The sequence below is a fragment of the Chiloscyllium plagiosum genome, unplaced genomic scaffold (genome assembly GCF_037043375.1).
Source record: "Chiloscyllium plagiosum isolate Xiang-an unplaced genomic scaffold, Cpla_swu_hap1 HiC_scaffold_20, whole genome shotgun sequence".
Taxonomy (NCBI): domain Eukaryota; kingdom Metazoa; phylum Chordata; class Chondrichthyes; order Orectolobiformes; family Hemiscylliidae; genus Chiloscyllium; species Chiloscyllium plagiosum.
In genome coordinates, this window is record NW_028270158.1 from 70,597,145 (window position 1) to 70,610,606 (window position 13,462).

The following is a 13,462-nucleotide window of genomic DNA, read 5'->3' on the forward strand; positions in this document are numbered from 1 at the left end:
GATCTATCCTTGGCCCCTCCTGTATCTCACCTACATACTGCCAGGAGGTTACATTGTGCAAAAGTACCATGTTGGGTTTCACATGTACACTGACGATGCCCAGCTCTCCCTCCCCATCATCCCTCTCCATTACTCCACTGTTACTTAGTTATCAAACTGCTTACCACATTCCCACTACTTGATTAGGTGCAGTTTCCTCCAATGAAGCATTGTAATGGTTAAACCCGTTGCCTTACAAATTCCTTTCCCTAACTGCTGAGCCTCTCCCTCTCACTGGGAACTATGCAGCAGAACTAGACTCTTCACAATACTGCTGTTATAACTGACGTGAAGCTGACCTTCTGATTAGACATCTACACAATCCCAAACATCAGGAATTCCAATCTCTAAACCGTTGCTTATCTCCTCCTCACCCCAGCTCCATTGCTACTGAAACCCCTTGTCCGTGTCTGTGTTGCCTTAAACTTGACGAACCCAAAGCAGAACCTTTGATTCTGTGACTGGCTCAGAATCTGGTTTCAGACTCCCCTCTCAGTATTTACCCTCAGACACATCAGTATTTATTCTGTCAAACCCCTTAATCTGGTGGTGCGGTCTGATTGTTGGTGGTGGAAATGGCAGAGAATGATGTGTTGTGTCAGGGTGGAAGGTAAGGACTTGGTGGGGGGACGTGGGGGTTCTATCCTTGTTGCAGTTGGAGGTGTGGGTTTCAAAGGCAGAGGTGCAGGAAGTGGAGGAGACACATTGGATGGTATTGACCACATGGGAGGAGAAATTGCATTCCTCGAAATATGGGGCCATTTGGTATGTTCTGGCTTCACTGGGACACAGCAGTAAGCATGAGATAGAGATGTTGGCCAGGGAACAGGCTCGTGTGTTTAAAGTGGCAGGCAGCTGGAAGCTCGGGGTCTGTTTTTGCAGCAGAACGTAGATCATCAGTTGTCATTTCTGCCACCTCCACTGAGATGCTGCCAGACACAGGTTCCTGTCCCCTCCATTAACAGCTATGCACCCTCCCAGCCAGAACGTAATCCACTCCTTTGTCTTTCCAAATGGTCCAGTCTCTCTTTGGATTCTGTCCCTCCCTATTATTTACTCTTTAACCCCTATCTCCTGCAGTACAAAGATCTGCAGGTTAGTTGAATTAGCCAAGCTAAATTTCCCATAATGCTCAGGGATGTGTAGGTTAGGGGCATTAGTCAGGAGAAATAGGGTAGGGGAATGGGTCTGGGTGGGATACCCTTCGGAGGGATGCTGTGGACTTTTTGGGCCGAGTGGCCTATTTCCACACTGTCAGGATTCTAATTTTCCCAGCTCCCATCGGTTCTGAGGAAGGGCCACTGGACAGATATCTGTTCCCAGATGCTGCCAGACCTGCTGAGCTTTTCCTGCACCTTCTGCTGTTGTTCCTGATTGACACCTTCTGGGTGTGATTCAGACAGGGGGAGGATCCCACCACTGACCTCACAATGCGGTCCAGCTGATTGGTGGAAGCTTCGGACCAATAGGAAAAGGTGGTGGGACTGGTGGACGAAGTGTAACCAGCTGGTCATCCAAACAATGGGAGTGAATGAGGGGCGTGGCCAGTGGGATGACACGTCACCAATAACTCAGCCGATGCAGTGCCACGTGACTCGGCCGTTGGTGAATGTGGGAGACGCAAACAGGGAAGGGGAGAGTGGCCTCCGAGACAGGGAGATATTGAGTCACTTTACACTGGGAAGTTTTAATTACACTCTGTGTGGTTCATAAGTCTGAGTTAGAATCTCTTAGTCCCGCGTTTGCAGCAGATGGGAAAATGGCTGCGGCCCTCAGGCGGTGATATGGCCACCATCTTTATTGTGGGCAAGGTACAGGTGAGGCGCATGTGCATGTCCCCTTCCTAGGACGGGGGGGTGCGATTTGAAGAGAGGCATTTACACATCAAGCACATACCAAGAGAAAAGTATGTCTTTATATTCTTCTTGCACTGACTGTGAGTTTTGTTTTGTGAATTAATTTCATAGGATATTAAATCAGAATAATTGAGGCTGGGATCTCAAAAGCAAGTTTTTACAGAAAATGGATTCATCCGGATCTGAATATCATTGGCATTTAACTGTGGAAGGAGAAAGGTTTGTCTGATCTGTTTGTGGGAAAATATCTCCAATATTTTTGTTAAGCAGAAAGATGTACAAATTAATGGTTGTGTCACCCTTTGGGTATGTGCTCTGTTCTGGGCCCTGCAGGAGAGGAAGGAGATATTGGCCTGAGAGGGATTTATCCAGATTGCACCTCGTCTCTTTGTAAGAACTCTCAGATTTAGACCCAATCACCCACTTCATGATGTTTACCAGTAAACTTCATATTTTCAATTACCTGCAAACTTCCCATTAAAAGTCCTTTTGGACTCAAATTCCAGTACCTTTTCAGGTGGAATATTCCAGCTTCTGACAACTGTCTGTTCATTCAGAGGTCCATGCTGAGGTCCATATTGACTCTGGGGTTACAAAGGGCTGAATTGAAAGATGAGGTGCTGTCCCTGAGCTCCCATTGAGATGCATTGGAACAGTCCAGGAGGCTGAGGGCAGTGTAGGTGTGAGCAGACAATGAAAATGACAAGGCTGCACTGTGAGGGCTGCTTGGCTCAATGAGAGTGTTTTGGACTTGGGTGTGAACAGAGTGAGGAGAGACAGGGAGAAGTTGAAGATGAAACTCCGTTTTAGTTCTGGCCGTTCAGAAATTCACAGTCCCAATGGGAACAACCAGTTTTTAAGTGATACCTGTGGAGTATTTGTTAACAGTTTTTAAAGTACTTTTCCTGAGGGCAGTTGAGAGTTAACCACATTGCTGTGGCTCTGGAGTCGCATGTACGCCAGACCAGGTGGGATGACAGTTTCCTTCCCTACAGAACATTAGTGAACCAGATGGGTTTTCTAACAATCAACAATAGTTTCATGGTCATCATTCGCCTTTTCATTCTAGATTTGATTGAATTCCGATGCCACCATTCCGTTAGAATTCCGTTGGGATTCTAACCCTAATCCTCGGAACACTGTACATATCACTCATCTGGCAGGAATACCATTAAGCCATTGCCTCCCTTTTTAGCAATGTATAAAAGAAAGTTCCATCATTCTACGTGTACAATTTGAGATAAAATACTGCAACGTCCATGTGTCAGCCTTTCCAAAAGGTCAATCAACAGGAATTTGTTTGGGGGTGAAATATTTCACTTTTTTTGGGGCAGTTTATTAAACAAAAATAAATCTAAATAAAAATCTTATGCCACGGACATGTAATTTCTGAAGCCGGAGGGGGATTACAGAGACAGGGAGGGTTGTGGGGCCAGAGGGGGATTGTTGTCCAAACATCACTGTGGTGTACATGGACTGCAGCATTTCAGGGAGGCGGTTAACCACCACTTTCTCCAAGACAAGTAAAGGTGGCCAATAAATACTGGTCTGGGCAGCAAAGGCAACCCCCAGTGAATAAAACCAAGCAGTGACCTCTCTGAGCTGACTTGCTGTGAAGTTAAAAACCTCTCTGGAAATGGAGTGGGCAGAGAAGAGAAACAGCGACATTTCACAGCTGGCCTCAGAGAGACCTCGCCCTTGGAAGTACTCAGAGCTGGGGATCAGCTCAGTGAGTTTCAGTCTCTTCAAATATCAATCTTAGTCGGTTTTTTTTTAATGTCTTAGGGTCTCTTGATTAAATGTTTAAGATATAAAACGTAAGCATTAAGTTATTCTCGGGCAGTATTTTTCGAGCAATAAGACTGTGTCTTTGTTTTGGTCTGTAGATTGTTAAGGCGGAGAGATGGCCTGTTGTAGAGTGGCGTGCTGTTCCTGTCGGATGGGGGAGATTAGGGAGAGTTTCAATGATCCTGATTATCTGCTGGAAGTGTGATTGCAAATCCTGTTGGATCGCATGGATTGGTGGAGGAGTGATTAAAGGCAGTGAGGAATTGACAGGAGCCGGGGGTGTTATAGGTGGTAGTGTCAGGAATGCAGGATACTGCAGATACAGTAGATAGATGGGTTACCGCCAGGAAAGCTAGGAGGGATAGGCAGGTACTGCAGGAGTCTCCTGTGGCTATCCCCATCTCAGATAAGTATACTGTTTTGGAAAATGTAGGTGGTCATAGACTTTCAGGGGAATGTAGCACTGACAGTCAAGTTACTGGTACTGAGACTGGCTTCTAACATAATGTGAGGTATATCCAGTTCCACACGATCGATGGTGATGGGGGACTCTCTAGTCAGGGGCACAGTCTGCTCTTTCTGCAGCTGACAGTGAGACATCAGAATGGGGTGGTGCCTCCCTGGTGCCAGTGTCAAGGATGTCTCACAGAGGGAGCAGAAGATTCTCAAAAGGGAAAATAACCAGTGGGAGGACATTGTACATTGGTACCAATGGCATAGGAAGGGGAAAGCATGGGGTCCTGATGAGCAGGGAGATTTGCTAGTGCCACTCGGGAGGCATTAAACCTGTGAGGGAGTCGGGGTAATCCTCAAGAGATAGTGAGAAAAGAGGTGAGTCTGAGGCTGGAACTGTTCACCAGTCAGACTGTCAAGGCAGGCAAGAGCAAGTCACAGAATGAGGTGCGACGGACCAGTTGTACTGCATTTATTTCAGTGCAAGAGGCCTTAAGGTCAGGCAGGTAGTTTCAGGATATGGTTTTGAACATGTGACTGGGATATTATAGAAATTACAGAGGCATCACTCAGGGATGGATAGGACTAGCAACTTAATGGTACAGGGTATATATGCTATAGAAAGGGTAGAAAGGGGCCAACAGAGCAGGGAGAGAGATGTTTTTGATTAGGGATAACATTACAGCTGGGCTTCGGGAGGATATTCCTGGGAGTACCTCCAGGCAAGTTATTTGATTGGTACTGAGAAATAAGAAAGGGATGACCATCTTACTGGGATTGTATTATAGACTCTCTCCCAATAGTCAGCAGGGAATTGAGACACAATTTTACCAGGAGACCTCAGTTATCTGTAAGAATAATATGGATGCAATGATGGGTTTTAACTTTACCAATATGGCCTCGGAGTGCTGCAGTATTAAGGGCTTGGATGGAAAGGTATTTGTTCAGTGTGTACGAGAACATTTCAGATTCAGTTTGTAGGATGTACCTACTAGAGAAGGAACAAAACCTGACCTGTTTTCTTTATTCATTCACAGGATGAGGCTGTCACTGGCTCGGCCAGCATTTATTGCTGCGTTTACCCAGAGGGCAGTTAAGAGTCAACCATTTTGCTATAGGTCTGGAGTCACATGCAGACCAGACAAGGTAAAGATGGCATTTTTCTTCCCTAAAGGTCGTGAGTGAACCACATTGGTTTTTCCAACAATTGACAATGGATTCCTTGTCGTCACTAGATTATTTTTTCCAGATATTTATTGAATTCACGTTCCAAAATCTGCTGTGATGGGATTCAAACCCGGGTCCCCAGAACGTTATCTGGGTCTCTGGATTAACTGTCTAGCGATATTTTCACTCCGTCATCGCTGCCTCTTAGGAAATGAGGCAGGGTGAGTGACCGAGGTATCAGTGGGGCAGCGCATCAGCACCAAAAATCCCACAGTATTGTGGCTCAGAGGTTAGCGCTGCTTCCTCAGCACCAGGGACCTGGGTTTGATTCCAGCCTCAGGCGACCGCCTGTGTTCAAGTTGGCACATTCTCCCCAATGTTTGTGAAGGTTTCCTTCGGGTGTTCCAGTTTCTTCCCACAGTCCAAAGATGTGTGGGCTAGTTGGGTGCACCACGTTAAATTTCCCATAGTGTCCAGATGCAGTATATGAGGTTTTGGGATGTGCAGGCAAATCTCTGCCTGATGTGAAAAGATCCTTTTGGGATCTTGAACAGAGGTCAGACGGAGGTGTGGCCGCACATTTTACATTTCCCATGGCGGCAAGGGAGGGTCAAGGGTGTGGAGCATGGGTTGGTGGGAGAGTGTGGACCGAACATGGGAGGTGCAGCAGGAATGGTCTCTGCTGAACACAGATAGGGTTGGGGAGGGAAATATGTCTCTGGTGGTGGGGTCTGACTTAAGGAAGCAGAAATAAGAGGTTAATGTGCTGTATCTGGAGATTAGTGGGTATAAGGTGAAGACTGCAGGGTTATATTCTTTATTGTGGCTGGAGGGGTGGGGTAAAGGCGGAGGTGCGGGAAGTGGAGGGCATGTGTTGGAGGGCATTGTTGATCCAGTCAGAGGAAAATTACGGTCCGTGAAGTAGGCCTTTCAGGAATAAAAGAATGACTAGGGTAGGAATAGGTCCAGTCAAGGATAGTAGTGGGAAGTTGCGTGTGGAGGCTGAAGAGATTGGGGAGACACTGAATGAATACTTTTCGTCAGTATTCAATCAGGAACAGGACATTGTTGTCAATGTGAGTACTGAGTCACAATTAAGTAGAATGGATGGCTTTGAGGTATGTAGAGAAGAGGTGTTGGAAATTCTGGAAAGGGTGAAAATAGATAAGTCCCCTGGGCCTGATGGCATTTATCCTAGGATTCTCTGGGAAGCAAGGGAGGAGATTGCAGAGCCATTGGCCTTGATTTTTATGTCCTCGTTGTCTACAGGAGTAGTGCCAGAAGATTGGAGGCTAGCAAATGTGGTTCCCTTGTTCAAGAAGGGGAGTAGGGATAACCCTAGTAACTATAGGCCGGTGAGTCTCACTTCTGTTGTGGGCAATATCTTAGAGAGAATTGTAAGGGATAGGATTTATGAACATCTGGATAGGAATAATGTGATCAAGGATAGTCAGCATGGTTTTGTGAAGGGCAGGTCGTGCCTCACAAACCTTATTGAATTCTTTGAGAAGGTGACTAAGGAGGTGGACGAGGGGAAAGCAGTAGATGTGGTGTATATGGATTTTAGTAAGGCGTTTGATAAGGTTCCCCATGGTAGACTACTGCATAAAATACGGAGGTATGGCATTGAGGGTGAGTTGGAGGTTTGGATTAGGAGTTGGCTGGCTGGAAGAAGACAGAGGGTAGTAGTTGATGGCAAAGGTTCATCTTGGAGTGCCATCACTAGCGGTGTTCCGCAAGGATCTGTTTTGGGACCATTGCTGTTTGTCATTTTTATAAATGACCTGGAGGAGGGGTTAGAAAGTTGGGTGAGCAAGTTTGCGGATGATACGAAAGTCGGAGGAGTTGTAGACAGTGAGGAAGGATGTGTCAGGTTACAGCGGGATATAGATAAGCTGCACAACTGGGCAGAAAGGTGGCAAATGGAGTTCAATGTAGCTAAGTGTGAGATGATTCACTTTGGTAAGAGTAATAAAAAGATGGGGTACTGGGCTAATGGTCGGATACTTGGTAGTGTGGATGAGCAGAGGGATCTTGGTGTCCATGTACACAGATCTTTGAAAGTTGCCACCCAGGTAAATAGTGCGGTGAAGAAGGCATATGGCGTACTGGCTTTTATTGGTAGAGGAATTGAGTTCCGGAGTACTGAGGTCATGTTGCAGTTGTATAAGACTCTGGTGCGGCCACATCTGGAGTATTGTGTGCAGTTTTGGTCGCCATACTATAGGAAGGATGTGGAGGCACTGGAACGGGTGCAGAGGAGGTTTACCAGGATGTTGCCTGGTATGGTAGAAAGATCGTATGAGGAAAGGCTGAGGCACTTGGGGTTGTTTTCATTGGAGAAAAGAAGGTTTAGGGGTGACTTGATAGAGGTGTATAAGATGATTAGGGGTTTAGATAGGGTCGACAGTGAGAATCTTTTTCCTCGTATGGAGTCAGCTATTACAAGGGGGCATAGCTTTAAATTAAGGGGGGGTAGGTATAGGACAGATGTTAGGGGTAGGTTCTTTACTCAGCGAGTCGTGAGTTCATGGAATGCCCTGCCAGTAGCAGTGGTGGACTCTCCCTCATTATGGGCATTTAAGCGGGCATTGGATAGGCATATGGAGGATAGTGGGCTAGTGTAGGTTAGGTGGGCTTGGATCGGCGCAACATCGAGGGCCGAAGGGCCTGTACTGCGCTGTATTCTTCTATGTTCTATGTTCTATGTTCTGGGATGTCCTGGAATAGAATCCAAAGAGATTAAACAAATATATCACAGACAAAAGATTAACTGGCCCAGAGAATAGGACCCCTTAAAGGTCAACAAGGCTGTCTATGAAACCACAGGGGGTGCGAAAGATATGCAAATATTTCACTTCATTTTTACAGGAGAAGTATATGGAACCTCGAGAGTTTGGAGAAATAAACAGTGATAACTTGAAAAGTGTCCATGTTACAGAGGAGGTGGTACTGGATGTCTTAAATCGCATCAAGGTGGATAAAGCCCTGGAAACTGCTCAGGTGTATCCTGGAACTTTCTGGAAATCTAGAGAAGTGATTGTTGGGCCTCTCCTGAGATATTTGTATCGTTGATAGCGACAGGTGAGGTGATGGTTAGGAGAGGCCATGGAACTAGAGAACAGTGAGCCTGAAGTCAGTGGCAGGCAAGTTGTTGGAAGGGATTCGGATGGACAGGATATCCATCTATTTGGAAAGGTAAGGAATGATCAGGGACAGTCAATATGGCTTTGTACATGCACAATTGTGTCTCACTAACTTGAGTGAGTGTTTTGAAGTGACAAAGAAAATTGATTAAGCCTGGCAGTGAATGTTGTTTATATGGACATTCAACAAGGTTCCACAAAGCAGACTGGTTAGCAGGGTTAGATAACATGGAATGCAGGGAGAGCAAGCCATTACAAAACTACCTTGAAGGTTGGAGACAGGATGATGAATGGTTGCTCTGCGGACTGGAGGCCTGTGAGCAGCAATGTGCTGCAAGAATGGATATTGGGCCCTTAAATAAATGACTTGAATGTATGAGGTATGGTCAGTAGGTTTACGGAAGACACCAAAATTGGAGGTGTAGTGGACAGTGAAGAAGGTTAGTTCAGAATACAACAGGATCTTGATCAGATAGGCCATTGGAGCAAGGAATGGCAGACGGTGTTCAATTTAGATAAATGAGAGCTGTTGTATTTTGGAAAGGCAAATCAGGGCAGGACTTATACACTTAATGGCAAAGTCCTGGGGAACATTGCTGAAAAAAGAGACCTTGGAGTGCAGGTTCCTAGTTCCTTGGAAGTCGAGTCACAGGTAGGCGGGGTAGTGAATGCAGCATTTGGTACCCTCTCCCCCCCCCCCCCCCCCCCCCCCCCCCCCCCCCCCCCCCGTTATTGGTCAATGCATTGAATGCAGCTGTTGTGACGTCATATTGTGGCTGGACAGGGCGCTGATTAAGGCCCTTCTGGAATTCTGTTTTCAGTTCCAATCTCCCTGTTCTTGGAATAATGTTGAGAAACTTGAAAGGGTTCAGAAAACATTTGCAAGGATTTTGCCAGGGTTGGACGTTTTGAGCTATTGGGAAAGGCTGAATAGGCTGGGACTATCTTCCCTGGAGAGTTGGAGGCTGAGAGGTGATCTTATAAAATCATGAAGGGCATGGATAAGGTGAGCAGTCAGGGACTTTCTCCCAAGTTCGGTGGGTCCAGAACTGGAGGGTACAGACTTAAGGTGAGAGGGGAAAGATTTAAAAGGGATCTAAGGGGCATCTTATTCATGTTGAGGGCATTGCAAGTATGGAATGAACTGCCAGAGGAAGGGGTGGAGGCTCGTACAATTGCAGCATTTAAAAGGCATTTGATTGGGTACATGAAGAGGAAGACTTTAGAGGGATAAGGGTGAACCGCTGGCAATGGGACTCCATTAACGCTCTCCGTTATTGGTCAATGCATTGAATACAGAAGCTGGGATGTCATATTGTGGCTGGACAGGACGTTGATTAAGCCACTTCTGGAATTCTGTTTTCAGTTTGAATTTCCCTGTTCTGGGAAGGATGTTGTGAAACTTGAAAAGGTTTGGACAAGATTTACAAAAACGTTGCCAGGATTGGAGGATTTGGGCTACAGGGGGAGGCTGAATAGGCTGGGGCTATTTTCTGTGGAGAGTCAAAGACTGAGAGGTGACTTCATGGAGATTTATAAAATCACGAGGGGCGTGGATAAGGTGAGCAGCCGGGGTCCTATTTCCTCAGGTTAGGTGGGTCCAAAACCTGGGTTTAAGTTGAGAGGGCAAAGATTGAAAAGGGATCTAAGTGGCAACGTTTTCAAGCTGAGTGTGGTGTGTGTATGGGAGGAGCTACCAGATGAAGTAGTGGAGGCTGATAAAATCACAACATTTAAAAAGCTTCCAATTGGGTACATGAATAGGAAGGGTTTTGATGGATGCAGGCCAATAGATGGTAAATGGGAATCCATTAGTTTAGGATTCCTCGTTGGCACGGACAAATTGGACCAAAGGTCTGTTTCTTTGATCTTAATAAATTAAGATGCATTCCTCTATTTTGTGGAGAGCAAGCTGAAGCACAGATAATTATCCTTGGAGCTGAGAAGGTGAAGCAGTGATTTCGATCTGGTGCAGATTTGGTTCCAAGGTCTTGAATTTGCAGAGAGAGAGAGGAATTGTTAACATTGTCACAATCTTTAGTAACTACTTTCAAGTAATTGGCAAGTAATACAAGGTGAAAATGTGAACACTATTTTACTCAGTAAGTTCTGAGCATCTGGAACAGTCTGAACGACAGATTCAGCAGGTATTCTGAAACAGACTTGGAATTTTACTTTTTAAGGAAAGATTTGGGGGGCTGTGGGCACATGGGAGGGGACTTGGGACAGACTTGCAGCATCTCCAGAGGGAGAGAGTACAGCCCCAATGGGCTGAATAGACCCCAGCCCCTGTGCTCTGTGATACTGCCCCATTCACTGTGAATGATGAAGCTCATCCCAGGGCAGAGAGAGGGATTAGCCCTCCACTCTCATGACAATGGGGCCCGGCTGATTGACGGCAGCTCCAGACCAATGGGAGGAGAGTCTGTGTGGTCCTGCAGCCAATGGGATTGAATGAGGAGTGTGGCCATCAAAACAACACATGTCCATGAGCTGTGCGGGTGCAGTGTCACTGTTTGGGGTTGGGAGAGACAGCAGAGACTGGGACAGAGGCTGTTGGACCTGAATTACAAACTCCCAGTAAATTAAACCCAAAAGAACTGCGGAAGGTGTAAATCAGAAACAACAACCAGGAGGTTCTGGAAAAGCTCAGCAGGTCTGGCAGTATCTGCGATGAAAAATCATAGTTAAAGTTTCAGACCCAGTGTCCCTTCCTCAGGACAGATGTTACTGAGAAAAAAAGTCAGTTTATGTGCAGGAGATAGTGTGGGGGGAGGATAAAAGGAGTAAAGGATAGGTGGGGATAGAGTGAGAGGAACAGTTAGATCAAGGATAACGATCTGGCTGGGGGAGGGTGACTAGCTGTTAATGGAGACTGTTAGTGGCTAACCATAGGTAGTGTGTAATGGCAGGCTGTGAGAACAAGGACTGGTGTGTGGGGTAGGAGGCTACGACATGAGTTGTTAACTTATGGTTAGCCACGAACTGTCTCTATTTTAAGCTGTTGCCCACCTATATCACTCCACGATTGGAGCTGCCGAGGACACAAACCTTTGGAATATCCTCCCTACCTCCCTCTCTCCGCCTTAAAGATGTATGTAAAAATCGTTCTCTTTAATCAACGTTTCCATCATTCGTGAAGCATTTTAGAAGATTTGTCAATGTGAAAGGCTCCATACAATGCAGGTAGTTGTTGTTGTTGTCTGACATCAGGAGAAACGGGCATGAGCCCTCTCTCTCTTACAGCTGATGAACAGCAGCAAAAGCAGGAAGCACTGAGCATGCTCCAGCCCACAATGGGCCTCAGATTATTGGCGCAGTATCAATAAGAGTGGGGGAACGGGGGCTAGAGGTGCTAGTTGGTCCTTCAACCAATCGGAGTGAATGAGAGGCGGGGCAATACTCAACCACGTGATAAACTTCACTAACAGCACAGTGTTGTTGTGGCCAAGGCATTGGAAATGTGTGAAGGTGAAGGGCAGGGGAAAGGAAAGACATATTGACCAGGAAGAGGAGGAAATTTTCACAGTATGGAATGAGAGGTTTTACAGAACTTAGTGCACATTGTAAAACACAAATTTGAAAATCCCAATTTCTGCACCATTTTCCCTCCCTATAATTCATTTTGCATTCCCTGAAATATCAACTGTGTTTCTCTCTCTCCACAGATATCAGTGATCAATGCCAAAGCCCCATTGCCTGTGGTGAAGGTGATGTTTGACTTCCTTGTACAGCTGCAGTTCGTGGAGTGAAGGTGCTCCCACAATGTGTTTGGGTAAGAGCTGTTATAGATTATTCACTCAGCGACAGTGAAGAGTTGGCAATGTATGTGCAAATCAACAACAGTTTTTTTTTATCATGTTTATAAATCCACAGAAATACTATTGAGAACTTCTGATATAAGGACACAGATGGGGATATTAGGTCAGGTGATCAAAAGAATTGCCAAATAAGCAGGTTTTCAGGAATACCTTAAAGGAGGAAAGCAGGTCTGAGGGCAATGGGGTGGGAATTCCAGACCGTGTTGCCTTGGCAACAGTAGAAACAGCTAGACAGGTGAAGCAATGAATAAACACATCGTTGGGAGTCTGAAAGAAAATGAGTTGTCGGGGTCTCACGGGTTGTGTGGTGCAGGGACACAGGGATGTTCACAGCCAGGAATTACGTCAAGGGTGAGAATTTTAAATTATTGCTTGTTAATAGGAGCCTTTTGATGAATCAACAAGTTTTGGTACAATTGAGCACTTGGGCAGTAGGGTTTTAGATACTCTTGAGATTGCAAGCAAGTTGAATGTGGGAGGCTGGGCAGGAGTGTGTTTGGATAACGAAGTCTGGAGATAACACAGGGATGGACGAGTATTTCGGTCAATGAGCTGAGACTAGGGGTGTTGGGTGATGTCACTAATGTAGGAGTAGTGCTTTTGGAGTTGGGCTGCTCTTCCTCCTCATCATTCCCCCTCCCCAATTCACAGATATTGTTCCTTGTTCTATCTGTCTGTCTTTTCTGGTTATGTCCTTCTCTCCCATTCTGCTACAAACTAATATTTGACTCCACCGTTGTTGGAAAAACCTACTCCATCCCGACTCTCCCTTTCCTTTCTGAATTCCTTGTATTTAGTGTCCCTTAAGGATCTCTCCTTGGTCCCTCCCGTTTCTCACCTACATACTGCCAGGAGGTGACATCGTCCAAAAGCACCGTGTTAGGTTTCGCATGTGCACTGACAATGCCCAGCTTTCCCTCCCCATCATCCCTCTCCATTACGCAGTTATCAAACTGTTCATCACGCTCCCACTACGCGATTGGCTGCAATTTCCTACAACGGATCGTTGCAATGGTTAAACCCATTGCCTTCAGTTGCTATTACAAATTACTTTCCCTTACTGCTGAGCCCCTCCCTCTCCCTGGGATCTGTCTGAGGCAGAACCACACTCTTCACAATATTGCTCTCATATCTGACCCCAAGGTGACCTTCTGATCAGACATCTACACAATCACTAACACCAGGAATTCCA

The 13,462-nt window shown here is 46.0% G+C and overlaps 1 protein-coding gene across 4 annotated transcripts in view; it reads left to right on the plus strand.

The window, feature by feature from the left end:
• The window catches only part of LOC122546178 (uncharacterized), a 46,446-nt gene that overhangs the window by 18,505 nt on the left and 14,479 nt on the right, over positions 1-13,462 (plus strand). For 3 of the 4 annotated variants that reach the window (XR_015760609.1, XR_015760610.1, XM_087998041.1), the window contains exons 3-4: positions 5,174-5,282; positions 12,118-12,224. Coding sequence is in view for 1 of the 4 variants with exons in the window: in XM_087998041.1 (XP_087854167.1) it covers positions 5,174-5,282; positions 12,118-12,201 (193 nt within the window). In the remaining 3 variants the exon portion in view is untranslated. Of the gene's footprint in view, positions 1-2,006; positions 2,115-5,173; positions 5,283-12,117; positions 12,225-13,462 lie in introns of all 4 variants that reach the window. The other variant, XR_015760611.1, reaches the window with a different exon arrangement.